Source organism: Pseudophryne corroboree, chromosome 10 (genome assembly GCF_028390025.1).
Source record: "Pseudophryne corroboree isolate aPseCor3 chromosome 10, aPseCor3.hap2, whole genome shotgun sequence".
NCBI classification, from domain to species: Eukaryota; Metazoa; Chordata; class Amphibia; order Anura; family Myobatrachidae; genus Pseudophryne; species Pseudophryne corroboree.
The window spans coordinates 14,766,999-14,794,871 of NC_086453.1; the positions used below are offsets into that span (position 1 = coordinate 14,766,999).

Sequence of the window (27,873 nt, forward strand, 5' to 3'; positions counted from 1 at the left end):
AGGGCGGCGCACCCCGGCACCAGTGCAGGCAGTGTGATGGGCAGCCCCGCCGTCCCATCATGCAGTGCGGATCCCGGGGTCCTCACACAGCACATGCTGCTTCCTGACTCCACAGCACCACGTGAGTGACCGAGCGGAGACCGGAGCCGGACAGCATGCCGAAATCCAAGCGGGACAAGAAGGGTGAGCGCCCCCTCTCCGGGGGACACCACTGCCGGGCGCAGTGTCCGGCTGTATAACATATCCCCTGTCACTTCCTACTACAGTGTCCTGCACTATATAACATGTCCCCTGTCACCCCCCCCCTACAGTATCCTGCACTATATAACATGTCCCCCGTCACCTCTTACTACAGTGTCCTGCAATATATAACATGTCCCCCGTCACCTCGTACTACAGTGTCCTGCACTATATAACATGTCCCCCGTCACCTCTTACTAGTGTCCTGCACTACAACATGTCCCCTGTCACCCCCACTACAGTGTCCTGCACTATATAACATGTCCCCTGTCACCCCCACTAGTGTCCTGCACTATATAACATGTCCCCCGTCACCTCTTACTACAGTGTCCTGCACTATATAACATGTTCCCCGTCACCTCTTACTACAGTGTCCTGCACTTTATAACATTTCCCTCGTCACCCCGTACTACAGTGTCCTGCACTATATAACATGTCCACTGTCACCCCCTACTGCAGTGTCCTGCACTATATAACATTTCCCGTCACATCTTACTAGTGTCCTGCACTATATAACCTGTCCCGTCACCTCTATCTACAGTGTCCTGCACTATATAATATAGCACGTCACCTCTTACTACAGTGTCCTGCACTATATAATATAGCTCCAGTCACCCCTTACTACAGTGTCCTGCACTATATAACATTTCCCGTCACCTCTATCTACAGTGTCCTGCACTATATAATATAGCCCCAGTCACCGGCTGTATAACATGTCCCCTGTCACCCCCACTACAGTGTCCTGCACTATATAACATTTCCCGTCACCTCTTACTACAGTGTCCTGCACTATATAATATAGCCCCAGTCACCACCTACTGCAGTGTCCGGCTGTATAACATGTACCCTGTCACCCCCTACTGCAGTGTCCTGCACTATATAGCATGTCCCCAGTTACATCCTACTACAGTGTCCTGCACTATATAACATGCCCCGTGTCACCCCCTACTACAGTGTCCTGCACTATATAACATGTCCCGTCACCTCCTACTACAGTGTCCTGCACTATATAATATGTACCCAGTTACCTCCTACTATGCAGTGTCCTGCTATATATAACTTATCCCCGTCAACTCTTACTGCAGTGTCCTGCTAAATAACATACCCTTTGCATCTCGTCACCTCCTACTGCAGTGTCCTGCTATATATTTCCCCACTCGCCTCCTACTGCAGTGTCCTGCAAATATATTACACCCCTTGTATCCCCACTCGCCTCTTACTGCAGTGTCCAGCTATATATTTCCCCTGTATCACCACTTACTATATCTTTGGATTTTCCTCAGCAGGGGATGTAGATGTGTGTGCTGGTGAATGGTGTCTGTCACTGTAATAGACTGATATAGTGCGGACCGCTAGTGGCCACACACAGGTCTGCATCTGACTACATAGAATGTCTGTACAGTATGGCGCCTGCCTCTCATCCTCTATAAATACTATAAATTAGAGGAATTATTTATTAACAGTTTCTTATATAGCGCAGCAAATTACGTTGCGCTTTACAACTGCACACACTGATAAAACCAAACTGGGTAATAAACAGTCATAGAGGTAGGAAGGCCCTGCTCGCAAGCTTACTCTATAGGGAAATAGCATCTATCCTTGTGTATCAATGCCTATCTATTGCATAGTTGTCAACCAGATTGTAAAGGTTCTTGGTGGGCTGCATGATATAAATGGATAGGATGACTGTTATGTGGGCAGTTCTGGAATTTGATAGACTTGTCTGAAGAGATGAGTTTTCAGGGAACGCTTGAAGACTAGAGGAGAGTCTTATTGTGCGTGGTAGGGCATTCCACAGAGTGGGTGCAGCCCGATGAAAGTCCTGCAATCGTGAGTGGGAGCGAGTAATGAGTGTGGATGAGAGACGTAGATCTTGTGAAGAGCGAAGAGGTCTGGTTGGGAGATATTTTGCGATAAGCGAAGTGATGTAGTTTGGTTAATGGCCTTGTGTGTGAGTAAAAGTACTTTATGTTTAATACGGTAGAATACAGATAACTAATGGAGGGACTGACAGCGCAGATCTGCAGACGATGAATGTCTAGCGCGGAAGATTAGCCTCGTAGTTGCAGTCAGAATGGATTGTGGTGGTGAGAGTTCATGTTTGGGAAGACCGGTCAGAAGACTATTACAATAATCAATGCGGGAGATGAGAGCATGGATTAGAGTTTTTGCTGTGTCTTGTGTAAAATATGGTCGTACATAAATATAATTAATTTTTTTGTCCTCCAGTGTCACTGACTAAGACAGCCAAGAAGGGTTTGCAGGTGAAACAGAACCTGATAGAGGAGGTGGGTACTCTCCCTGCTGGGTGTGCAGTCAGATCAGTGCTGGCTTAGGCTACTTGCAGTTGTGTATATATTCTGGTTGCTGTAATCTCATCTCTCTCCTCACATCTTCTTCCACCAGCTGCGGAAATGTGTGGACACGTACAAGTACCTGTTTGTGCTGTCGGTGGAGAACATGAGGAACAACAAGCTGAAGGATGTTCGGAGCGCCTGGAAACACAGCCGGTACTCCCTCTGAATACTCTCCTTTACTCCGGGTAACCTGGGTGCATTATAGCTGAGAGGACTCTGGGGTCTGCGCTTGGTTCCACATGTTACAGCGGACCTTCAGCCAGAGATTGGTAGACTGTAGGTGGCACCTGGGGGGCTGCGGCCCTGTCTGGGGACCTTCAACCAGAGATTGGTAGACTGTAGGTGGCATCTGGAGGGCTGCGGCCCTGTCTGGGGACCTTCAACCAGAGATTGGTAGACTGTAGGTGGCACCTGGAGGGCTGCGGCCCTGTCTGGGGACCTTCAGCCAGAGATTGGTAGACTGTAGGTGGCATCTGGAGGGCTGCGGCCCTGTCTGGGGACCTTCAGCCAGAGATTGGTAGACTGTAGGTGGCACCTGGAGGGCTGCGGTCCTGTCTGGGGACCTTCAGCCAGAGATTGGTAGACTGTAGGTAGCACCTGGAGGGCTGCGGTCCTGTCTGGGGACCTTCAGCCAGAGATTGGTAGACTGTAGGTGGCACCGGCCCTGTCTGGGGACCTTCAGCCAGAGATTGGTAGACTGTAGGTGGCACCGGCCCTGCCTGGGGACTTTCAGCCAGAGATTGGTAGACTGTAGGTGGCACCTGGAGGGCTGCGGTCCTGTCTGGGGACCTTCAGCCAGAGATTGGTAGACTGTAGGTGGCACCGGCCCTGTCTGGGGACCTTCAGCCAGAGATTGGTAGACTGTAGGTGGCACCTGGAGGGCTGCGGTCCTGTCTGGGGACCTTCAGCCAGAGATTGGTAGACTGTAGGTGGCACCGGCCCTGGCTGGGGACCTTCAGCCAGAGATTGGTAGACTGTAGGTGGCACCTGGAGGGCTGCTGCCCTGTCTGGGGACCTTCAGCCAGAGATTGGTAGACTGTGGGTGGCACCTGGAGGGCTGCGGCCTTGTCTGGGGACCTTCAGCCAGAGATTGGTAGACTGTAGGTGGCACCGGCCCTGCCTGGGGACCTTCAGCCAGAGATTGGTAGACTGTAGGTGGCACCTGGAGGGCTGCGGCCCTGTCTGGGGACCTTCAGCCAGAGATTGGTAGACTGTAGGTGGCACATGGAGGGCTGCGGCCTTGTCTGGGGACCTTCAGCCAGAGATTGGTAGACTATAGGCGGCACCTGGAGGGCTGCGGCCCTGTCTGGGGACCTCGCCTCTTTCTTTGTGTTCTCGGTCTGCAGTTTTTTTTCTCAAACCTATCCTAAGGTGTCACCAAGAGGCCTTGTCTGATGGTCACCTTAGATGCAGTATTCCTAGAGGCAGATTGGGTGGACCTGTGATAATTCCACCTGTTTCCTAAAAGGAGATCCCCGAAAACCCAGCGCCCTTCACAGATACATAGAACGTAAATGTACCACCTAACAGCACAACTGTGTTATAATATCTAGGTGTCCGTTATTACAGGAGGTCCGTTTGGAACTCAACCTAAAGTTTACTCCTCTGACTTCTAGATTATTCTTTGGCAAGAACAAAGTGATGATCCTGGCTTTGGGGAAGGGCCCCTGTGATGAGTACAAGGATAATTTGCACAAGGTAAGAAGTCGTCTTGCTTTGAGCTAGCCTGTGACCTCTGTCCCTGTAATACTGATATATCTGCTCTTTTTTTCCAGCTGAGTAAGTGTCTGAAAGGGGAAGTCGGGCTCCTATTCACCAATCGCAGCGAGAAAGAAGTCAAAGAGTAAGACGATCTAGTGTGTGCCCTTTAGTTCTACAGTGTGTGTGACCGGAATTATGTGTTGTCTAGCCGGATCCTCTCAGTGACGGCTTCGTCCAAATCCCAGTTGTACAGTTGGTGCCTGTCTGCTGGGGTCGGTCCAGCTTTGTGCCCTAGGGGTACCGGCCATAGCGAACAGAATTAGAAGGGGTAACAAGGAATTGGATAAATGCAGGAGTACCTCTAGTCGCTGTGGGCAAGAGCTAATGGCGCTCACCAGCGATTATAATCTCCATAATAATGTATTTGCCTGCCTATCAGAAGGACGTCACTATTGATTGGATGAGGCATAGGCGGGAATTCAATTGTGGGCAAAGGAGGTGAACTGCCATTGCCGCAGTGTTTAAATGCCGGCAACGGCAGCCTGACAAGCACCCTTCTCCCGGCCGGTTTGTACCCCTGTTCACTACCCTATGGGACAGCGAACACACTTGAGCGAGATCCCGCCACCGAAAAGTGTGGCTGGTGTTGCGCTGATTCGGGCCGGGTGAATCCGTTTTGCCGCAATTGAATTCCCCCCATAATGCCATAAACTGTTGGTGCCCCGATTGCTTGCCCTATTTGCTGATCTGCCACCCGCCGCTCTGTCTGGTCCTCAGAGGTAACACTTTATGACCTGTATCTTGCAGGTGGTTTAATCAGTTTAAGGAGACGGATTTTGCCCGAGCTGGGAACAAGGCCACCTTCGGAGTAGTCCTCGATGAAGGGCCGCTGGAACAGTTTACCCATTCGATGGAGCCACAGTTACGGCAGCTGGGTCTGCCCACAACGCTGAAAAAGGGTGAGCGCTGGTCTGTTACATACCTGTGTTCTATACGTTGCACTGTATAGGGACCAATGTTACATACGTAAGGCATAAAAGTCATTGATTTATGCCTTAGTGACTAGAGTAGGTTCCCCCCCTCTCTCTTATATTGATTTGTCGTCCTTGCAGGAGTGGTGACTCTTCTGTCCGACTACGAGGTGTGTAAAGACGGTGACACACTCACCCCGGAACAGGCTCGTATTCTGGTGAGTTGGAGAGAATACGTGGTCGCTAGGTCTCCACTGTAAATATCGCCCGCCTCGCTCCGTGACGCTGACCTATAGTGTCTTCTTGTTGCAGAAACTGTTTGGGTATCAGATGGCAGAGTTTAAAGTCCTCATCAAGTCCATGTGGGAAGCAGAGACTGGCGCGTTCCAGAAGCTTTCAGAGGACGCGGAGAAGAGTGGAGACGAGATGGATGATGCAGAAGGGGAGGATGAAGCTGTGGAGTGACCCCAGCCAGGACACAGCTGTGGAATCTTCCTGTTGTGGAGCACAGATGAGTCACCTGTCCTGTTGGTGGGAATGTCACCCTCGCGGAGTAAGCGGGATCCCTTGTCCCAAGAGCTTCTGGGTAAAAACTCTGTTCCAGTGGGAAACAATAGTTCCTGTGTTTTAACAGAAGACCTTTCTGATCGCCTGTATATAAAACATCATTTTTATTCCTCATCTCTGCCGTGTTCTCTGGTGGGTTCAGCGCTCGGCTGCAGGTATACATTGCATCTCTGCGCAGTAAATGCGCATGCTGCTATGGCCGTCGCCGCTGTAATGGCCCCTCTACACGCTATTGTTTTGCCTTTAAGCCCTAAGTGTTCCCTACGTTCCATGGTGCTTCCTAGGGCTCAGCCCGGTCTGTCTGCTCTCAGACTGGTTCCTTAAGTCATGTTCCAACTAGAAGTGCCATCAGTGGAGGAGAGTCCTGTAGGTAATCGGATGTCTACGTATACAGAACCCGACGTCTGTGTGTCAGTGCTATCTTGGGCTGTATGTTTTCTGAAACATTCACTGGGCCGTTATTTGATGAATAGTTAATAAACCAGTCTGTGTGAATTCCCCTGTTCTGTGCGTTATTGATTCTCCCCCGACCAAGGTTCCTGAATCTGGCTGGTCAGTAAGTGACAAGAGTTACAGAATACCCAGACTGCTGTCCCACATTGACGAGGCAGAGAATGCGGTTCTGATTATTCTTTATTTACCAAACATATATAAATGCTTTATTGGATAAAGGTCTGCAATAGAGCAATGTCAGCTGGCCCATGAGTGTGGGAGCAGCGGGACAGGAGGCACTGTGGGTAATTATGAAGAAATTACTAATAATTTAACATGAATCTGGATCCTGGGCCGTGTCCTAGCGGAAGTAGTTGGGGCAGTCGTGGGCGACCAGGTTCCAGGCCTCATTGAAGGCGGTGACTACAGGTGGGTGGAGGGGTCTGGTCTCAGCCAGGTTCTGTGACAGCTGCTCCATACTGGATATCCCCAGGATCACGGCGTCTCCACGGCTTCCCTGGAGCAACAAGAGGTTAGGTCGGCAAATGGTTAATCGTCACTTCTTATAAATAATTTGTTATATAAACTAATTACGATAAGAAATCGGATTGTGGATAAGTTAAGGATAATTCTGCCCAATATAGGGCAGCACGGACTGTGTAATGGTCAGCATTACTGCCTCATAGCACTGAGGTCATGAATTCGATTCCCACAATGGTGCTAACTGTGGCGTTTGTATGTTCTCCCCCTGCTTGCGTGGGTTTCCTCCCACAATCCAAAATATATACGGGTAGGTTAACTGGCTCCGGCCAAAATATTAACCACGTAAAGGTGTTTAGGGCAGACTAGATGGGCCAAGTGGTTCTCATCTGCGGTCACATTCTAAATATACCAATACTTCCACCGGGGGAATATTTCTAATGCTGGGCATACATTAGACTGGCATGTTATCTGACACTCAGAACATTACGGCCATACAGTAAGATATCTCAGCATATGGACACAATTACCTGCGTTCCTCATCTGGGGAGGAAGAGGGGAAATATCTGCTGCGGCAGCACATAGATTGAGTTATCAGGGATGTGTAGTCCCACACGTTCCCTACCACTGCAATTTGCAGTATACGGAAGCAATCTCCATTCACAGCCCGACGTTGGCTGAACAAGTCTGATGGATCGGAACTGTTTGAAAACTGAGTGACACAAAATGTTTATCAGGCTGTGAGCGATTGCCAATCGATATCCCTACACTGAAGGATAATCTGCCGTCCAGTGAGCAAGATTATTGTGCAGTGTAGGGAATAACCTGGTGACGAACCATTCTACCCCTCAGCAACCCTGTGTAACTCTGATATGTAACTGGAGTGTAGGTCTTGTACTCGGACTGATCTTGAGCCTCACAGACCTGGCCCAACTTCCTGAGCGCAGGCGCCACTATTAGGTGAACATACCTGTAGCTTGGAGTGGTGGTACATCCAGGACAGGGCGGCTGATGTCAGGCTGGGTCTTCCCTCCCCATAGGACTCCTCCAGGGCTCTCTGAACCAGATCAATGGCTTGGAAATGGTGCTTCTTCCAGTACCTGTACCATATTATTCATATTTTAGATTCATATACGTAGGGGATAGAACATTACACAGGTAAAAGGTGCCCACCTAGGGACAGTCAGACAACGTCACAAATAAGCTACATCACGGTAACAATAAAGACAGTGGTCCTTGCTTGGAAGAGAAGCCAGGGAAGCGAGAAGAGTCGGCTATTGCAGATGCTGGAGGACTGATGGGATGTAACACTGGACAGGATCAGGAGCCGGGGGGCAGCGGCGCGGAGAAATGGCTGAAAAGGGGCGTGGATGATAATTTTTTATACTTCCAGGTCCTAATCTTGAAAACTAAAGTGGCAAGATTGGGAAAAATTTAGTGCAGTGGCTCCCAAACGCAGTCCTCAAGGAACCCCAACAGTCCAGGTTTTAAAGCTATCCCTGCTTGTGCACGGATGGTATAATCAAACTGACTGTGGTACTAGTGAAGCACCTGTGCTTAAGCACAGATATCCTTAAAACCTGGACTGTTGGTGTGGTCTGAGGACCGCTTTGGGGATCCATTACCTCAGTGCATCCTAACCAGTTGCTTTCTTAGCCGTGTCACACTCTGGAAGTGGGCCCTGGAATATGGGGGAGGGAAAGAGCGTGTAGATACGCCAAAGTACAGTAAGGACACCTTCGAGCAATGTGTCCCGTGCGGAGCATTAGACTCCAGCAGATGCGCCTTGTTTGGAGGCAGATCAGTGGCGCAACGCCTGGTGTAAATTGTGAACGCATAATGATGAGAACCGGCAGCATCTGATTGGCTGCATGTGTTGAAACCCCAGACCTATGGGAATATTTTAGTAAGAGCGCTGCTGCAATTGATTATTACAGTGACAAATGATTCTCCATCAAATACATTTCCTAGTCCGTTTTTAAAGGGGAAGGGACTGAAAGGTGGTCGTGTGCACTTTTCAAAAGCAATCGAACCAGAAGAGCCCCCCTGCGCTGTGTTACTGAAGTGCGTACGGATCACTGTAACCACACGTCCTGGTGTAACCCTGGCGGATTTGCTTTAGGTGTCTACATCAGTGCGACTCTAGAATTTTCTAACTGCATTAGATGCGATTTCTGTCTGACGTTCGCATTGAACATGATCAGCGTTAGCAACTCTGCTGTTCTGGAAGTGTTGGGTCATTCATCAGGAGACGGCTGATCCAATTGGTGATATGGGAGAGCAGTAAATCGGAGCGTCACAACATAAAGACAGGAGACGTCATGGGCATGGCAGATCTGTTTGGTTATTCTTCGCTCAATGCCAGAAGTCTGCACGTCACACACACACATGCATGCTAGTGTTCTACGTTATACAACATATATGGTAGTAGGCAGAGTGTCACCTGTTCCTGTATGCTTCAGCCCAGTTGTTTCCAAAAAACCTGCAGGCCGCCTGTTCATTGTCCTTGTCCTCATATTTATACCTTCCAGTTAGAAGTCCCCCTGCACACAGGAAGGAGTAATGCGCATTAATACGTAGCAGTAATACTGGATCAGCGTATACTATGGCTGCCCTCTCCAGGTGTGGACAGGTACAATATTCAAACAGCAGTTCTGTAACCTGTGATCGCAGAATGACTCGCTGATGCTTATACACATGTTCCCTCCAGCTACAGCCCAGCCTGTGTACATACAGGACGGCCATACAGTGCAGCGGTGTATAACTCACCTGCCAGAGGGTTGTAGGCGTAGAAGCGGATCCCCAGCTGGCGTAGGCACGGGAGCAGTTCCGTCTCCACCTGTCGTGTAGTGGCGTTGTACATTCCCTGGAAACATATGAAGTCATTGGATACACCTAGAAATCGGATAATGCTGACATACGATGATAACTGGCAGCTGAAGGACTGATTAAAAGGTAAAGAAATAAAATCAAGTTATTGGCCCAGTGGTTCTCAAAGGGTGCACCTATGTACCCTGGGGTACCTCAGGGTACATGGAGAGCCCTGGATCTGGTGGTTCAGGACCACTGTATTGGCATATAACCATCTTATGTGTCAGAGAGAGTCTGAGAGAGACATGTGACAGCTACCTGAGGACCTAACATCTGACCCTAGTGGCGACGATGGAGAAGTTGCCCATAGCAACCAATCACATCCTACCTCTTATAGCAGTGGTTCGTAAATGTCATCATGGCACCCCAACAGTCCTGTTTCTAGGGCCATCCCTGCTTGTACACAGATGGTATAATCAAACTGACTGAGGAACTAATTATTGCACCTGTGCCTAAGCGTGGATATCCTTAAAACCTGGAATGTTGGCGTCTTATAGAATGTACTAGATTGGTAGCCCTTTGGAAGCAATGGCAGTCACGTGAATTCATGCACATTCCCCTAGCTTATCTGAGCACAATCCATCCCATACAGGGATTCCTGGGCGTCTGTGTTTTCTTCCTATGCACAGCCACTTCCTGTCTGTAACTCTCCTTCCTATGCACAGCCACTACCTGTCTATAACTCTCCAGTCAGAAGATGACTGCTGCCGCTCAACTGCAGTTGTTACCGTCACCCAATCATGACCGTACTTTCAGCCCTAAATATTCAGGGTGCAGCCTCCATCAGCAGAAACCCAGGAAGACGTATTCCCCCAGCAAATTGGTGTCTGGGTAGCAGGTTCACCCAGACAGACCTACATTACCCTTTTTACCCCCCAGAGATACCTGGAGCTGTAGGAGAACTTAGCAGTAGTTGGACCCTTTGTCTCACACAATAGGTGGTATTGGGAGGAGTATGATTAGAGCAATAAACATGATCGGGCCCCACGGAGCAGGTACCTGGTACACGGTGGGCAGCACCCAGTTCTTCTGCTTACAAATGTAGTAGATCTCCATCACCTCCCAGGAAGCATAGTTGGACAGACCCAGCTCCTTGAACTTGCCCTGGAGAAAAACACACAAAAAAACCCACCACTTAACATCTATTCAAGGGACGAAATCGATGTGACTGTAGATGGATACTGCCTCCTGTATACGGTTCAGTTAAACATTACGTTTCTCTATAATAGTGACGCTCGAAATGGAACCCCATTGCATCTCTAGAAGAACCCTGCACAGCAGTCAGGCTCACCTGATATCACTTGCTGTAAGCACTCACTGGGCCCAGTGTTGCCCCGCTGTGTTATACACACACACACACACACTACCAATCCAATCACACTGATCACTTTACAGCTAGAGCTGACCACACTTTCTGCTGGTATATACGAGGGCATTACCTCCTTGTACAGCTCTTGGCAGGCTGCCAGTGTCTGCTCCACCGGGGTCTGGTGGTCGGGGGCATGTAGGTAGAAGATATGGACGCTTGGGGTCTTCAGGCGCTGGAGCGAGGTCTCTAGCTGGTGACGAACGCTTTCCGCGCTTAGGTTCCTCCCATCCAACGGGCCGGCTTTGGTCGCCAGTTTCACTGTAGGATGATTTAATGAGTTGCAGGGATTATAGGTTACAGACTGTAGCAGATGCCATAAAGGCTGGCACTGCAAGATTTATATACAGGCATATTAGCAGGCCCCTCCATTACGCCAACCACATACAGAATACGCACATCCATTCATTCTGCCTAAATCTCCTTCCACCCTGATCAGAATTCAATCCCCCACCCCCCTCATCTTTCAGGATTTTAATTTTTACGGACAACCTATACATCCTGCATTGGGTGTGACTCCTCACAGGCAAGGAATATTCTGATAAGCAAATAAGAGAATACCGAAAACCAGCATTCAAAAAAATAATTGACTAAACGTCCGTATTACAGCTGCTGTCGGGGCACCAAGAAGTCAATTTTTATAGGTTAAATTGTACAAGAGAAGAGCGAGAACTGCTTTGTTTAGCGCACTCTTAAAAAAAAATAAAAAAAAATTCTTAACCATAGTGGTATATTGGTCAGAAAAATTAAAACGTAACCTTTATTAGATTTATAATAAAATATGGTCTATCAGGAATATGAATATGTTAAATTGGTGTTGGCAATTGGGCAGCTAATCCTGTAAATATTTACTCCAACATACCGGATGATAGGTAACGGGAGACAATGTAAAATCTGGTCCTAAACTGGACCTTGTTAGGCATCCTCTGAAGGAAGGACATATGATAAAAAAAAACATTCGTAATAAACCTGATAGAATAGAATTGTGAAAATAGGAAGTATGCTTGCCTTTGCCTAGAATATATTACTGAGTGGGGGGGAAAAAAGAATGATAGAGCTGAATCTGCTGTCAGTGTTATAGGCCCTACACACTGGGCGACATCAGTCAAAGATATGAACGAGATACCGTTCATATCTTTGAGTATGGAGGCTCCAGCAATGCGCGGCCCCGCTCTCGTTCATCGCTGGTCCCCCGTCGGCTGTACATGCAGGCCAATATGGACGATCTCGTCCATATTTGCCTGCACTTCAATGCAGCCGGGTGACGGGGGGAGTGAAGAAACTTCACTCCCCCCGTCACTGCCCCTCTGCCGTCGGGTCGCCTGTCGGCCGTATCCGCCGTCGGGCAGCTCGGTGGCGGATCAGCCAATGTGTAGGGCCCTTTAGGCTGGAGTGTCCCAATCTACTACAGTGGGTATTCCCAGATGGTCTCCCACCGAATACTGACTTGGCCCTACACTGTATAGCTTCCAAGATGGGACGGGATTGGGCATATGCAGTATGGTAGTAGGTTATTGATATTGTAGACAAACTGTCTCCTGAATCATTGATGAGAATTCATGGAAAAAAAAGATTTCAAGAAAGTGCAAGTGGTATCGGCTTTTGATGTTAGGCAGTGTAAGCCCACCAGTTGGAGAATAGCTATGTATAAATCCCCTTATACCCCTTTCACACTGCCAACGCCGGATCCCACCCGGGAATTGGAAACTGGTCCTTCACCAGGTGGGATCCGACATTGGTCGCTGCCTTCCCTGACCCAGCAACATGCTGGACGGGTTCCCATAGCGGTGGAGGTGGCGCTGGGAGATGAGAATCTCCGCGCCGCCTCTCCCTGTTGTAGTGAACGGGTCCCATCGACCCGGGAGCCCGTTTACGCTGCCATTGACCCCCGGTATTCAACCCGGGAATAACACTGCTTTATTCCCGGGTTGAATTGCTGGGTCAGGCGACCCGGGATTTTGGCCATGCCCCTTTCACACCGCACGCTGACCCGTGTCGGGTCGATACCGGGTTATTTGTGCGGTGTGAAAGGGGTATAAGTGGGGAACGAGACTAGGTTGCCAGGTAAGAAAGCTGCCTGCTCTTGTAACTAATACTGTGCTAATAAAATGTCTACGTAATTGAAAGGATACAATGTCCAGTTAAATTGTAACACAGGTTTAGTAGATCATTTAGTATAATACTTGTGCATTGGGTGTATGTGGTTCAAAGTATTTAATCATGCACAGACGTAGCTTGTGGATATGGCTGAATAGCCAGGCTGGCGTCCGTGTGACATTACACGGATGAGGGACTGGCAGGTGCGGTGTATGCGTAGTAGGCGGGTGAGGGTGGTTGTCTGATAATCGCTAGGAGTTAATCAGACACCACTCCCGCTACCCGAGATCCCATCTGTCTGCTGCTAATGCCGCTACCATAGAGGAGGTGCGCTGGGTTGGTCCCGCTGCCCCGCCAGCACTTCGGAAGATGCGTTTCGCCTGTAATTACAGGCTCGGTCACTTCCTCACGCACAAGTAGCTGTGTGTCTTATTATATGGTTGATTAGAATATTTAAAAACTACTTATCTGGTATTTGTTTTGCCTTAACTTCACACTGCTATGGGGATCATTGTAATCCTGTGTAAATAACATATCAGTACTTCACCAATAAGTATTACAGGAAGCAAGTAGACAGACACCTTGTTATAGTGATAGTGTTATCTTTTGCAACACTTGCGTAGAAGAATACAAATTGATCTACTAAACCTGTGTGAACTGAACATTGTATCCTTTCAGTTACATAGACATTTTATCAGCAGAGTATTAGTTACAAGAGCAGGCAGCTTTCTTACTTGGCAACCTAGTCTCATTATTCCCCACTTAGGGGATTTATACATATCTATTCTTACTATCTCTTTTCGGGACTCTTATTGACAATCCAGCCACATTCAGCCCACAGCAGTTCTCCAACTGGTGGGCTTACACTGGGTTCACTACGATATGCCGGCGGTCGGGCTCCCGGCGACCAGCATACCGGCGCCGGGAGCCCGACCGCCGACTTACCGACAGTGTGGCGAGCGCAAATGGAGCCCCTTGCGGGCTCGCTGCGCTCACCACGCTACAGGCACGGTGGCGCGCTACGCGCACCACACTATTTTATTCTCCCTCCAGGGACCCCCACGAGGGAGAATAAGTGTCGTATGCCGGCTGTCGGGATCCCGGCACCGGTATACTGTGATCCGGGATCCCGTCAGTCGGCATACAGAAGACCACCCCTTACACTGACTGCCTAACATCAAAAGCAGATCGCACTTTCTTGAAAGAATCTTTTTTCCATGAACTCTCATCAATGATTCTGGAGACAGTTTGTCTACGATATCAATAACCTACTACCATACCATACTGCATATGCCCAATCCCATCCCATCTTGGAAGCTATACAGTGTAGGGCCGAGTCAGTACCCGGTGGGAGATCCACCTGGGAATACCCACTGTAGTAGGTTGGAACAATCAGGACTCTCCAGTCTAACATTGACAGCAGATTCAGCTCTATCATTCTTCTTTTTTTTCCCCACTCAGTAATAGATTATAGGCAAAGGCAAGCATTCTTCCTATTTCTCTAACGTCCTAAGTGGATGCTGGGGACTCCGTCAGGACCATGGGGTTTAGCGGCTCCGCAGGAGACAGGGCACAATAATAAAAGCTTTAGGATCAGGTGGTGTGCACTGGCTCCTCCCCCTATGACCCTCCTCCAAGCCTCAGTTAGATCTTTGTGCCCGGCCGAGAAGGGTGCAATCTAGGTGGCTCTCCTGAGCTGCTTAGAATAAAAGTTTAAGTTAGGTTTTTTATTTTCAGTGAGTCCTGCTGGCAACAGGCTCACTGCTACGAGGGACTTAGGGGAGAGAAGTAAACTCACCTGCGTGCAGGATGGATTTGCTTCTTAGGCTACTGGACACCATTAGCTCCAGAGGGAGTCGGAACACAGGTCTCACCCTGGGGTTCGTCCCGGAGCCGTGCCGCCGACCCCCCTTGCAGATGCCGAAGTTGAAGAGGTCCAGAGGTCCAGAAACAGGCGGCAGAAGACTTTCAGTCTTCATAAGGTAGCGCACAGCACTGCAGCTGTGCGCCATTGTTGTCAGCACACTTCATACCAGCGGTCACTGAGGGTGCAGGGCGCTGGGGGGGGCGCCCTGGGCAGCAATGTATTATACCTTTTTTTATGGCTAAAATACATCACATATAGCCCTTGAGGCTATATGGATGTATTTAACCCCTGCCAGATCTCACAAACTCCGGGAGAAGAGCCCGCCGTTTTAGGGGGCGGGGCCTATTCTCCTCAGCACACGGCGCCATTTTCCTGCTCAGCTCTGCTGTGAGGAAGGCTCCCAGGCTCTCCCCTGCACTGCACTACAGAAACAGGGTTAAAACAGAGAGGGGGGGCACTTATTTGGCGATATGATTACATATGTGAAAATGCTATAAGGGGTTGTCCCTGTATAATTATAGCGTTTTTGGTGTGTGCTGGCAAACTCTCCCTCTGTCTCCCCAAAGGGCTAGTGGGGTCCTGTCCTCTATCAGAGCATTCCCTGTGTGTGCGCTGTGTGTCGGTACGTGTGTGTCGACATGTAGGAGGACGATGTTGGTGAGGAGGCGGAGCAAATTGCCTGTATTGGTGATGTCACTCTCTAGGGAGTCGACACCGGAATGGATGGCTTATTTAGGAATTACGTGATAATGTCAACACGATGCAAGGTCGGTTGACGACATGAGACGGCCGGCAAACAAATTAGTACCTGTCCAGGCGTCTCAGACACCGTCAGGGGCTTGTAAAAACGCCCATTTACCTCAGTTGGTCGACACAGACACGGACACTGACTTCAGTGTCGACGGTGAAGAAACAAACGTATCTTCCTTTAGGGCCACACGTTACATGTTATGGGCAATGAAGGAGGTGTTACATATTTCTGATACTACAAGTACCACAAATAAGGGTATTATGTAGGGTGGGAATAATCTACTTGTAGTTTTTCCTGAATCAGATAAATTAAAGTGTGTGATGATACGTGGGTTTCCTCCGATAGAAAATTATTGGAGGTATACCCTTTCCCGCCAGAAGTGAGGGCGAGTTGGGAAACACACCTTAGGGTGGATAAGGCGCTCACACGCTTATAAAAACAAGTGGCGTTACCGTCTCCAGATACGGCCGCCCTCAAAGAGCCAGCTGATAGGAAGCTGAAAAATATCCTAAAAAGTATATACACACATACTGGTGTTATACTACGACCAGCAATCGCCTCAGCCTGGATGTGCAGCGCTGGGGGGGCTTGGTCGGATTTCCTGACTGAAAATATTGATACCCTTGACAGGAACAATATTTTATTGACTATAGAGCATTTTAAGGATGCATTTCTATATATGCGAGATGCGCAGAGGGATATTTGCATTCTGGCATCAAGAGTAGATGTGATGTCCATATCTGCCAGACGATGTTTATAGACACGACAGTGGTCAGGTGATGCAGATTCCAGACGGCACATGGAAGTATTGCCGTATAAAGGGGCGGTCCATCGGACCTGGTGGCCATGGCAACAGCTGGAAAATCCACTTTTGTTACCCCAAGTCACATCTCAGCAGAAAAGGACACAGTCTTTTCAGTCTCAGTCCTTTCGTACCCATAAAGGCAGGCGGGCAAAAGGCCAGTCATATCTGCCCAGGGTTAGAGGAAAGGGAAGAAGACTGCAGCAGGCAGCCCATTCCCAGGAACAGAAGTCCTCCACAGCTTCTGCCAAGTCCGCAGCATGACGCTGGGGCCATACAAGCGGACTCAGGTGCGGTGGGGGGTCATCTCAAGAGTTTCAGCACGCAGTGGGCTCACTCGCAAGTGGACTCCTGGATCCTACACGTAGTATCCCAGGTGTACATTGGAAATTCGAGACGTCTTCCCCTCACAAGTTCCTGAAGTCTGCTTTACCAACGTCTCCCTCCGACAGGGAGGCAGTATTGGAAAAAAATTCACAGGCTGTATTCCCAGCAGGTGATAATCAAAGTATCCCTCCTACAACAAGGGAAGGGGTATTATTCCACACTATATTGTGGTACTGAAGCAAAACGGCTCGGTGAGATCTAAAAGATTTGAACAATTACATACAAGGGTTCAAATCAAGATGGAGTCACTCAGAGCAGTGATAGCGAACCAGGACGATATGGTGTCACTGGATATCAGGGACGCTTACCTACATGTCCAAATTTTGCCCTTCTCACCAAGGGTATCTCAGGTTCGTGGTACAGAACTGTCACTATCAGTTCAGACGCTGCCGTTTGGATTGTCCACGGCACCCCGGGTCTTTACCATGGTAATGGCCGAAATGATGATTCTTCCTAAAAGAAATATGGACGCTTTCCTGATAAGGGCAAGGTCCAGAGAACAGTTGGCGGTCGGAGTAGCACTATCTCAAGTAGTTCTACGACAGCACGAGTGGATTCTAAATATTCCAAAATCGCAGCTTTTTCCGACGACACGTCTAATGTTCCTAGGAATGATTCTGGACACAGTCCAGAAAAGGATGTTTTCTCCCGGAGAAGAAGACCAGGGAGTTATCCGAGCTAGTCAGGAACCTCCTAAAACCAGGAAAAGTATCAGTGCATCATTGCACAAGGGTCCTGTGAAAAATGGTGGTTTCTTACAAAGCGATCCCATTCGGTAGATTTCACGCAAGAACCTTTCAGTGGAATCTGCTGGGAAAATGGTCCGGATCGCATCTTCAGATGCATCAGCGGACAACCCTGTCTCCAAGGACAAGGGTGTTTTCTTCTGCGGTGGCTGCAGAGTGCTCATCTATGAAAGGGCCGCAGATTCGACATTAAGGACTGGGTCCTGGTGACCACGGATGCCAGCCTGAGTGGCTGGGGAGCAGTCACACAAGGAAAAAATTTCCAGGGAGTGTGATCAAGTCTGGAGACTTCTCTCCACATAAATATACTGGAGCTAAGGGCAATTTACAAGGCTCTAAGCTTAGCAAGACCTCTGCTTCAAGGTCAGCCGGTATTGATCCAGTGGGACAACATCACGGCAGTCGCCCACGTAAACAGACAGGGCGGCACATGAAGCAGGAGGGAAATGGCAGAAACTGCAAGGATTCTTCGCTGGGCGAAAAATCATGTGATAACACTCTCAGCAGTGTTAATTCCGGGAGTGGAAAACTGGGAAGCAAACTTCCTCAGCAGGCATAACCTCCACCCGGGAGAGTGGGGACTTCAGCGGGAAGTCTTCCACATGATTGTAAACCGTTGGGAAAAACCAAAGGTGGACATGATGGCGTCCCGCCTGAACAAAAAACTAGACAAATATTGCGCCAGGTCAAGGGACCCTCAGGCAATAGCGGTGGACGCTCTGGTAACACTGTGGGTGTACCAGTCAGGGTATGTGTTCCCTCCTATGCATCTCATACCAAAAGTACTGAGAATCATAAGAAGGAGATGAGTAAGAACGATACTCGTGGTTCCGGATGGGTCAAGAAGGACTTGGTACCCGGAACTTCAAGAGATGCTCACGGAAGAACCGTGGCCTCTACCTTTAAGAAAGGACCTGCTCCAGCAGGGGCCTTGTCTGTTCCAAGACTTACTGCGGCTGCGTTTGACGGCATGGCAGTTGAACGCCGGATCCTGAAAGGGCATTCCAGATGAAGTCATCCCTACCCTGGTCGAAGCCAGGAAGGATGTAACCGCAAAACATTTTCACCGCATTTGGCGAAAATATGTTGCGTGGTGTGAGGCCAAGAAGGTCCCTACAGAGGAATTCCAACTGGGTCGTTTCCTACATTTCCTGAAAACAGGACTGTCTATGGGTCTAAAATTAGGGTCCATTAAGGTTCAAATTTCGACCCTGTCAAATTTCTTCCAGAAAGAACTGGCTTCAGTGCCTGAAGTTCAGACGTTTGTAAAAGGGGTACTGCATATACAGCCTCCTTTTGTGCCCCCAGTGGCACCTTGGGATCTCAATGTTGTTTTGAGTTTCCTAAAGTCACATTGGTGATCCACTCACCACTGTGGAATTAAAATATTTCACATGGAAGGTGAAGATTCTATTAGCCCTGGCTTCAGCCAGGCGTGTGTCAGAATGGGCGGCTTTATCATATAAAAGCCCTTACTTAATTTTTCATTCTGACAGGGCAGAATTGAGGACTCGTCCTCAATTTCTCCTTAAGGTGTTTTCTGTTTTTCACATGAACCAACCTATTGTGGTACCTGCGGCTACTAGGGACTTGGAGGACTCCAAGTTACTTGACGTTGTCAGGGCCCTGAAAATATAGGTTTCCAGGACGACTGGAGTCAGAAAATCTGACTCGCTGTTTAGCCTGTATGCACCCTACAAGATGGGTGTTCCTGCTTCTAAGCAGACGATTGCTCGCTGGATTTGTAGTACAATTCAGCTTGCACATTCTGTGGCAGGCTTGCCACAGCCAAAATCAGTAAAAGCCCATTCCACAAGGAAGTGGGCTCATCTTGGGCGGCTGCCCGAGGGGTCTCGGCTTTACAACTTTGCCGAGCTGCTACTTGGTCAGGGGCACACCCTGACTGAGGAGGACCTGGAGTTCTCTCATTCGGTGCTGCAGAGTCATCCGCACTCTCCCGCCCGTTTGGGAGCTTTGGTATAATCCCCATGGTCCTGACGAAGTCCCCAGCATCCACTTAGGACGTTAGAGAAAATAAGAATTTACTTACCGATAATTCTATTTCTCGTAGTCCGTAGTGGATGCTGGGCGCCCATCCCAAGTGCGGATTGTCTGCAATACTTGTACATAGTTATTGTTACAAAAATCGGGTTATTCTTGTTGTGAGCCATCTTTTCAGAGGCTCCTTCGTTGTTATCATACTGTTAACTGGGTTCAGATCACAGGTTGTACGGTGTGATTGGTGTGGCTGGTATGAGTCTTACCCGGGATTCAATATCCTTCCTTATTATGCACGCTCGTCCGGGCACAGTATCCTAACTGAGGCTTGGAGGAGGGTCATAGGGGGAGGAGCCAGTGCGCACCACCTGATCCTAAAGCTTTTATTATTGTGCCCTGTCTCCTGCGGAGCCGCTAAACCCCATGGTCCTGACGGAGTCCCCAGCATCCACTACGGACTACGAGAAATAGAATTATCGGTAAGTAAATTCTTATTTTTCACCATTCTATTCTGTCAGGTTTATTACGAATTTTTTTTTTTTATTATCATTCGTCCTTCCTTCAGGGGACGCCTAACAAGGTCCAATGCAGGACCAGATTTTACATGGTCTCCCGTTACCTACCATCCGGTATGTTGGAGTAAATATTTACAGGATTCGCTGCCCAATTGCCAACACCAATTAAACATATTCATGTTCCTGATAGGAGACCATATTTTATTATAAATCTAATAAAGGTTACGTTTTAATTTTTATGACCAATATACCACTATAGTTAAGAAAAATTTTATTTTTCTGTTTAAAGCAGGGATGGGGGAACCTTTTTCCCTCCAGCTGTTGTTGAACTACAAATCCCAGCATGCCCTGTAACAGTTTTAGCATGGCCAAATAGCAAAACTGTAGCAAGGCATGCTGGTATGTGTAGTTCAACAACAGCTGGAGGGCCGAAGGTTCCCCATCCCTGGTTTAAAAAGAGTGCGCCAAACAAATAAGTTCTCTCTCTTCTCTTGTACAATTTATCCTATCCACCCTGCTACTTATCTATATCTCCCAGTCACCTAATCCTCCCACACTCCCCTTATTCCTTCCAGTCCCTACTGACATATTATTACACCTATGTTATGTAGGGGCTTCAGATGCCGTATTACAGATGAAATTATAGATGATGGTACAAGTTGAAAATGGTAACGCAAATGAGGGTAGAGGGCCCTGCTCGTGAGAGATTACAGGGGCAGAAGCACCAAGAGAATCGGATACTCTTTACCCAGGCCTGTTGGAGGGTCACGGTGCTGCCCCCTTCCTCCGATGCAGAGAGCGGGCAGGCAGGGAGAGAGGACCGACTGCTGCAGCAGCCGCCTCTTTCCCCCAGTGCAGCATACGCAGCCTCTCTATTTGCGTTGGAGAGGCGATTGCACCTGCCCCCCGCCACCCACCAAGTTTAACAAAGGCGCACACACAGCCGCAAAAATAATATTTATTATCTTGTAAGGAAGGGGCCTGGCCACACCTTCCCCATTGGCCATGCCCCCTCCCATTACTGGAGCCCGGCAGAACCATCGGTGCCCCTGGACAGGGGTGATGCAGCTTGGGGGTGGGGGCAAAAAGGAGAATATATACTACAGCACTGCGGACTAGCACATGAGAATGCATCAGCAGGGATCAGGTGCCTCAGACTCGCCTCTTCAGGCTTTATACTCCTGACTCTCTTCCCCGGGCACCCTAGCAAGGGCCACACTGACAGCAGATAAAAGTCTTGCAGATCACAGATTCCGTACGGAAGCTGCAATGATCTATTCCTCACTTTAAAGGAAATGAAAGGTGTTTAAATTAAAATAAAAGGCAGAAAACCTCTAACCCAGATACCCCTCTTTGGCCCCAGAACACACTCGTCAGAGGTGAACCAAATCTACCACTAATGTCAACACAATGACCTCCAGCAGGTTCCCAAGGACAATTACACGTCATTACAAACAAATGGACCCAACCCAAAAACGGCCACGTACACCCCTAGAATCTGACACCACTTTATTGCCACACTTACTACATGGAAAATACGATGGTTCTTTCCCCATTTTGGGATTGAACCCCCTCTCCTCCTCCTCCTCTGATGCAATGTAGAGACATTAAAATAACATGAACGGACGATGTGTCCCAGATACGAGTAATAGAGAATAGTTGGCTGATTGATCCACGGTGTAGGACTGGAAGGGAGTAGTCTCAAAGGGTGAAGATATTTCATTTTAACATCAAAGCCTGGACTTAAACTGGACGACAAACTTGCAAATCCAGTCTGAATTACATTTGCTTTTTGCTTACCCTCTCATTTCTGATACCTTCAACCAGAGCCTTCTTAACAGCAGTGTAGGCCCATGGGCACAGCAATGCACTGGGCCCCCTACCCATCCTCCAGCGGTAGGAACGGGGGGTGCTATCAGCGGCAGCTTTGATGTTCCGCGGGGGATAGGGGGGTTCTATCTTACGCTCAGCATCTAGGACCTGGAGAAATAATTTCTGCTAATTACTCCTTTACTGCACAGATGGGGCGGGAACGAGAACACTAAACTGTAGAAGGGGGCATCGGGCTGAATGAAGGGGCCCTGGTACATGACTTCCAGGGTTTCAGGGGGTGTTTAATACACAGGGGAGGGGTGGATAGTGGAGTGGGCTTAATATTCATCATTTTCCGGGGGTCAGGGCAGCTTGCTTTACTGCAGATATATCCAGTTCCTGGATATAGATTTCTTAGCTTTAATGGGATGAAAAAAAAGCTAGAGTCCCACCTTTCAGGGGGTACTGGGGACACCTTTCAGGAGGTACTGGGGACTTGGGGATCAGAGTTCAGGAGCCAGAGCAATCCACCAACAAAAATCTAAAACTGCATATTAGGCGTGTGAAGCTGAGCTGGAGCAGGGACCATCTGCTTGAAGGCTGATATCTCAGGTTCTGGGCATAGTAGAGACAAGCTGCCAGTGTCCACCAGAAGGGGACAGTCCCAGCTTTTGGAGTATACCCTCAGAAAAACTCTAAGTCAAACAGAAACCGAGATATCTGGCTGGGAAGAACAATTAACAGGCTTGGATGAGGACCACTGCTTTGAAGTCAGATATCTCCGGTTCCGAGGGCCGATTTTCAAAAATCTGGTACCCCTGGAAAGAGGGGACCCTCAGATATCAGCCTAGGGCCCTTTTACTCCTGGGGCCCTTGGGCAAGAGCCCATACGTAAAGACGGCCCTGCCTTCAACTACATATACTGTCTGCTGTAACCAAATTACTGCCACTGAACACTTCCAACACTGTCCTCTCACCTGCAGTTCTGCAATTCTACTGCTCGGTTCATCTTACAACCACCACTCCTATTTCCTCATACTATTTACCTCCTCCACACAGAGCCGGCTCTAGGCATAGGCAAACTAGGCAACTGCCTAGGGCATTTGGCATGCCTAGGGGCACAAGCAGCTTCTGCTGATTAAAATGATATGCGGCATGCCTATATTCTGTGTGTAGCATTTCATATGCAGATACAGCCACAGTCGCACACAGTATATAGGCATGCTGCATATAATTTTAATCAGCAGAAGCTGCTTGTGCATCCTAGTCACATAGTAATGCAAATAAGATGCATTTTCATCAAAAATAGGCACCTGACATTAGCAGAGTTGCCAGATGACTCACGCCAGGCATCACCTGCTGCATGGCGCACTGAGGCAAGATTTATGAGGACACATCTGTATCCAAGCAGAGGCAAAGGTCACAGTGTTAGTGGCCATGTGAGTACTGTGTTTGTGTGAGTGGGTTGGTTGTGAAATAGTGTTCGGCATATGTGTAAGGAGCAATAAGTGTGTCATGTGTATAAATACATTAATAATGTGCGGCAAATGTGTAAGGGGCACTATGTGTGTCTTTATGTGTATAAGGGCATTAATAATGTTAGGCATATGTGTAAGGCACATTATGTGTATAAGGGCATTAATAAAGGTTGGCATAATTTGTAAGGCGCATTATGTTTATAAGGACAATAATGTGTGTCATATATGTAAGAAGCATTACTGTGTGGTATTATGTGTATAAATGCATTACTAATGTGTGGCATTATGTGTATAAGGTGCTCTACTGTGTGGTCTAATGTGAATAAAAAGCAACATGGTGTGGTGTAATGTACATAAGGAGCAATCCAGTGTGATGTTATGTGAATAAGGGACACTACTGTGAAGAGTAACGTTTCTACGGTAAAGTGGTACTTCTGTGTGATGTAACTTGAATTAGGGACAGTATCACATGATAAGTTGTGTATAAAGTTGAACTACTGTGTGGCATAAATTGAATTGGGGGCACTATTGTGTGGCCATGCCCCTTGCTAGCAAAAACACACACCTTTTTGGGCTGTGTGCCAAATGTGCGCACTATTCCTTTTTAAAATATAGGGGGTGGGAACACCAAAATAAGGACTGCTATGTGTGAGGGGTGATGGTGCTGGGAAAGGGGTGAAGGGTCAGAGGTTGAACTAGCGGTGGTGCTAGGGGGCACCAGCCAAAATCTTGCCTAGGGCATCATTTTGGTTAGGGCCGGATCTGCCTCCACACTACAGCATGTCTAGCCTGTCACTATCACCCCCCAACACTCCTTGTCTGCCCTATCCTTTTCTCTGTCCCCTGCTCCCACCTCTATCCTTCTCCCCTAGTCTCCTACATTTCCTCCTCTCTCTCTCCTCCACTCCACTCCTGACACCCAACTGTCATTCACCTCTACCCTACCTTGGGCCCAATCATCCACCACTCTGCCCTGCTCCCTCTCTCCCCTACCTACCTCACACCCCTCTGATCTCATTCACATCACTCCCTCAGACTCTCTCCCTCTCTCCTGTGCCCTCTGGAATGCCAGATCTGTCTGTAATAAACTGGTCCCCACACATGACCGTTTCATCTCAAATTCCTTCCATCTCCTAGCCATCACTGACACCTGGATTACCCTCTCTGACACAGTTTCTCTCGCTGCTCTCTCTGCTGGGGGTCTCACGTTCTCACACACACCCCCGAACTTGGGGCCACCACAGTGCGGTGTTGGGCTCCTACTACCCTGTAGCTACTCATAGCAACTCATACCACCAGAACCATCCCTTACATTCTCTACATGTGAGGTCCATGCGATACGCCTCTTCAACCTGTTCATCTTTGTTGATTTCAACATCCCTATCGATAACCCCACAAAATCACCTGCCTCTAAACTCCTTAACCTCACCTCTTCTTTTCTCTTGGTCTCTCCCAGTGGACCTCCTCACCCTCCCATGCGAGTGGAAGCTCAATGGATCTGGTCTTCACTCCCCGCTGTGATCTTTCCGATTTCGCCAACTCCCCTTTTAACCTCTCTGACCATCAGCTGCTCACTTTTAACCTCTCTCTATCTGCTTCTCCATCTCTTACTCCTAAGACTACCATCACTAAGCGTAACATTGAGGCTATTGACACCACATTCCTTTCCTCCGTTTGACTCACTGCTCTCTCCTATTCTCTCTCTTTCCTGCCCAGAACAAGCTACTTCCCTATACAATGCATCCCTTACTTCTGCTCTTGACGCTGTCGCCCCACCAACCACTATTCACCCTCGCAGATCAACACCTCAACCCTGGCACAGCAAATGCACCAGATATCGTCAAAAATGCGCACGTACCGCTGAGCGTCAGTGGAGGAAATCACGTAATAAGGCAGACTACAAATTTATGCTCATCCTTCAGTGCTGCCCTTACCCTCGCCAAACAATCTTACTTCAAAAACCTCATCTCCTCCCAATCCTCAAACCCCCGACGCCTCTTTGCCACTGTCAACTTGCTTCTCTGTCCACCCCCGCCTAAACTCCCCTCTTCACTTTCTGCTCTTGACTTTGCCACCTACTTCACATCCAAAATTGACTTCATTCGTCAGGACATAACATCCCACCAGAACCTGAGCAACCCCCCTCCTCCATTTCCCGACCCCCCTTCTCCTTCCCTCCTACCAACTCTGACATCTTTCTTCCCTGTATCTGGAGAGGAAGTCATGGCCCTCTCCCCCCTCCACTTGACCCTATTCCCTCCGCCTTCTCTCTTCTGCCTGCTCCCAACTTGCCCATCTACTCACTCTCATCAGGCACTGTCCCTTCTGCCTTCAAGCATGCACTGGTCTTCCCTATTCTTAAAAAACCTACCCTTGATCCAACCAATCTCTCCAAATACCGACCCATCTCTCTCCTCCCTTTTGCCTCCAAACTGGAGCGTATTGTCTAGAACAGCCTCACTTTCTTTCTTCCCACTCATTGCTTGACCCTTTCCAGTCTTTTTTCCCATCCTCTGCATTACACTAAAACTGCCCTCACGAAAGTCTGCAATGACCTCCTTGCTGCTAAATCCAGGGGCCACTACTCTCTGCTGCTTTTGACACTGTTGACCACCCTCTCCTCCTCCAAATCCTTTACTCCCTTGGTCTGCGTGATACTGCTCCCTCTTGGCTGTCATACCTTTCTGACCGTTCCTTTTCTGTCTCCTCTCATGACTCCACCTCCCCCCACTTCCTCTACCAGTAGCTGTCCCCCAAGGTTCTGTTCTTGGGCCTCTCCTTTTCTCTCTCTACACATCCTCATTAGCTCTTTTGACTTACAATATCATCTCTCTGCTGACAATACTCAAATCTACCTTTCCTCCCCTGACCTCTCCCCTGCTCTCCTCACTCGTATCTCCAACTGTCTCTCTGCTATCTCCTCCTGGATGTCCCAGCGCTTTCTTAAACTTAACATGTCTAAGACCGAGCTGATCATCTTCCCTCCCTCCCGCATAACCTCACCTCCCACAATTTCATTATCCATTGATGGCACAACTATCTCCTCTAGCCCCCAAGTGTGACGTCTTGCAGTAATCCTGGACTCCTCCCTCTCCTTCACACCACACATTCAGCACCTCTCACAAACCTGCCGTTTCCATCTCAAAAACGTTTCCAGAATCAGACCTTTTCTCACCCAGGACGCTACTAAGATCCTCATTCACTCACTGGTCATCTCCAGATTGGACTACTGCAATCTCATCCTATCTGGCCTCCCTCAAAAATGCCTCTCTCCACTCCAATCTATCCTCAACGCTGCTGCCAGTCTCATCTTCATCACCAAACGTACTACATCCACATTCCCTCTCTTGCAGGACCCTTCACTGGTTACCCTTCCCATTCAGAATCCAATTCAAGCTCACTCACCTACAAAGCCCTCACCCACTCTTCTCCCTCCTACATCTCTGATCTTATCTCTGTACATTCCCACCCGTCCTTTTCTCTCTGCTAATGCACGCCGTCTCTCCTGCCTTCTGATTACTTCCTCCCACTCCTACCTACAAGATTTTGTACATGCTGCTCCCTATCTCTGGATTTCTCTACCTCTCCCCATCCGACTCTCCACCTCTCTACAAAACGTCAAACGGGCTCTCAAGACCCACTTCTTTACCAAACCCAGCCAACTCTCATCTATGCTCACTGCCTACCCCGTCTGTGTCACCCTGGTCTGTTAGCCCTTCACCTTTTAGATTGTAAGCTGGCAAGAGCAGAGACTTCTTTCCTCATGTGCCTTTCCTTTTCTTACTTACACTATCTCATACTCCATACTTCTTTTGATGGCACCTGACCACGGGTTTTCTATACCTGTCCTATATTGTCTTGAACTGTAAGTGCTGCTTTCTTGTTTTCTCATTTGATTATGTACTGTATATTGGGCACTGCGGAACCCTTGTGGCGACATATAAAGGATAATAATAATAATAATAATAATAATAATAATAATAATGATACAGCTGGTTTCTATGGAAGCCACCACTTCTGTAGGTGGCCACGGTGTGTTAGCTATCCATTGTCACGCCAGAGGGTTGGGTCCGGCTGGGGAAGGCGTGAGTGGCTGGAGCTGAAAGAGACGGAGTGTGGAGAAAGCTGGGCGCCTTGATCCAGCTTCTGCTCATGAAGCTAGGGAGAAGTGAGGAACACCAGAGGCTCTGACTAGTGGACTTGAACTGTAATGTAGATGCACTGGTAGAGGTGAGCATTGCACTGGAACTGGAATTGTTTCCGACCTGGAACTAGATAGGTGTATTAGAATAGAGTCTATGAAGCAACCAGACTGGAACTGGATACAAACGGACTGGAACCCTACTGACCGGGAACTCAGCACAGAGCTGTGACTTCAGGAGAAGCAACATTGTACTGGCACCATCTGGCATTACTGATGTCCTTTTATCCCCTG

General features: G+C 48.6%; 2 protein-coding genes across 5 annotated transcripts in view; one reads left to right on the forward strand and one right to left on the reverse strand.

The window, feature by feature from the left end:
• The first annotated feature begins 27 nt into the window (after positions 1-27).
• MRTO4 (MRT4 homolog, ribosome maturation factor) lies at positions 28-6,331 on the forward strand. The gene is made up of 8 exons (XM_063942135.1): positions 28-183; positions 2,470-2,528; positions 2,647-2,750; positions 4,214-4,295; positions 4,373-4,440; positions 5,106-5,257; positions 5,411-5,487; positions 5,582-6,331. Exons 1-8 carry the CDS (start codon positions 156-158, stop codon positions 5,732-5,734), a joined length of 723 nt encoding a protein of 240 aa, XP_063798205.1. The 5' UTR covers positions 28-155; the 3' UTR covers positions 5,735-6,331.
• A 120-nt stretch (positions 6,332-6,451) lies between these two features.
• The window catches only part of AKR7A2 (aldo-keto reductase family 7 member A2), a 57,224-nt gene continuing 35,802 nt past the window's right edge, over positions 6,452-27,873 (reverse strand). Inside the window, exons 2-7 of one of the 4 annotated variants that reach the window (XM_063942132.1) lie at positions 11,059-11,246; positions 10,619-10,723; positions 9,518-9,614; positions 9,192-9,291; positions 7,719-7,848; positions 6,452-6,785 (exon numbers count right to left, since the gene is read on the reverse strand). In XM_063942132.1, coding sequence (XP_063798202.1) covers positions 6,630-6,785; positions 7,719-7,848; positions 9,192-9,291; positions 9,518-9,614; positions 10,619-10,723; positions 11,059-11,246 — 776 coding nt within the window. In that variant the 3' untranslated portion in view covers positions 6,452-6,629. Of the gene's footprint in view, positions 6,786-7,259; positions 7,461-7,718; positions 7,849-9,191; positions 9,292-9,517; positions 9,615-10,618; positions 10,724-11,058; positions 11,247-27,873 lie in introns of those variants that run through there. The other 3 variants (XM_063942131.1, XM_063942134.1, XM_063942133.1) reach the window with 3 other exon arrangements.

Coding starts and splice junctions, on each gene's coding strand:
- MRTO4 (XM_063942135.1), top strand. CDS start 156: ATGCCGAAATCCAAGCGGGACAAGAAGG. Junction 2,529..2,646: donor AACAGAACCTGATAGAGGAG/GTGGGTACTCTC, acceptor TTCTTCCACCAG/CTGCGGAAATGTGTGGACAC. Junction 2,751..4,213: donor AGCGCCTGGAAACACAGCCG/GTACTCCCTCTG, acceptor TCTGACTTCTAG/ATTATTCTTTGGCAAGAACA.